General features: G+C 44.3%; 1 protein-coding gene across 1 annotated transcript in view; it reads right to left on the bottom strand.

Annotated features, from left to right (window-relative positions):
• Positions 1–488: 488 nt before the first annotated feature.
• The window catches only part of rbm24b (RNA binding motif protein 24b), a 5,934-nt gene continuing 5,479 nt past the window's right edge, over positions 489–943 (bottom strand). Inside the window, 1 exon segment of the mRNA XM_025008129.2 lies at positions 489–943. This exon segment is cut by the window's right edge and continues 111 nt beyond it. Coding sequence (XP_024863897.1) covers positions 807–943 — 137 coding nt within the window. The 3' untranslated portion in view covers positions 489–806.

Here is a 943-nt window from a genome sequence, read left to right as displayed (position 1 = left end):
AGTGCTGTACATGCTCATACTTTTCATGTTCATACTTTTCAGTTGGCCAACATTTCTATAAATCCTTTGTTTTTATTGGTCTTCAGTAAGATTCTAATTTTCTGATATGATGGATTTGAGATTTTCATTTGTTGTCATTTGTAATCATCAAAATTAAACGAAATAAACATTTGAAATATATGAGTTTGTATGTAATGTATGAATATAATATACAAGTTTAACTTTTTAAATGGAATTACTGAAATCAATCTACTTTTTCATGATATTCTAATTTTATGACCAGCACCTGTAAGTCAAGTGTCTTAAAGTTGAAGGGACAGTTCAGATCTTTTGAGCTGGCGGTTCTGTGGAAAGGTTAGGAGCAAATCATTCAGTCCAGTTTGTTTTTATCGGGCCGAGGCAGAAGAAGAGTCGTCTCAGGGCGCCGGCCTAAAAAGCCAATTAGTAAAAATTGTGTTTCTAAGGAAGGCAGCAGGTTGACTTGGATCTTCGTTTTGTGGCAGACGCCCATCCTGAGCAGTCGAAGGAACGACTTCCTTTTAACGGGAAGAAACCTCCATCAGAACTAGAACCAGAACCAGAACCAGGCTCAGGATGGGTGAGATTAACATCTCTCCCGCTCTTTGATCGACCTCAGTTTGGAGAAAAGGAGCTCAGCTTTTAAATCACAAACCAAACTGGATTCCCGCCATCTTAGAACAAAGCCAAGCTCGACAATTTGATAACCGGCTCCTCTTGAGAACCTTTTCACAGAACTCCACTTCAAACGATCTGACCTTTGACCTCTCCGTGGAAGGAACGGACCTTTACTGCATGCGGTCAGCCTGGAGCTGCTGCGGCTGGTACTGGCTGAAGGCTGCGGCTGCGGCGGCCGCCCCCGGGGTGGCGGCGGCGGCGAGCGGCTGCTGGACGGCGTACCCGTATCCCGCGGTGGTCATGTAGC

Source organism: Kryptolebias marmoratus, linkage group LG16 (assembly GCF_001649575.2).
Source record: "Kryptolebias marmoratus isolate JLee-2015 linkage group LG16, ASM164957v2, whole genome shotgun sequence".
In the NCBI taxonomy this organism is placed as follows: domain Eukaryota; kingdom Metazoa; phylum Chordata; class Actinopteri; order Cyprinodontiformes; family Rivulidae; genus Kryptolebias; species Kryptolebias marmoratus.
The sequence above is the reverse complement of the archived record's forward strand: the minus strand, read 5'-3'. Positions and strand labels throughout refer to the sequence as shown.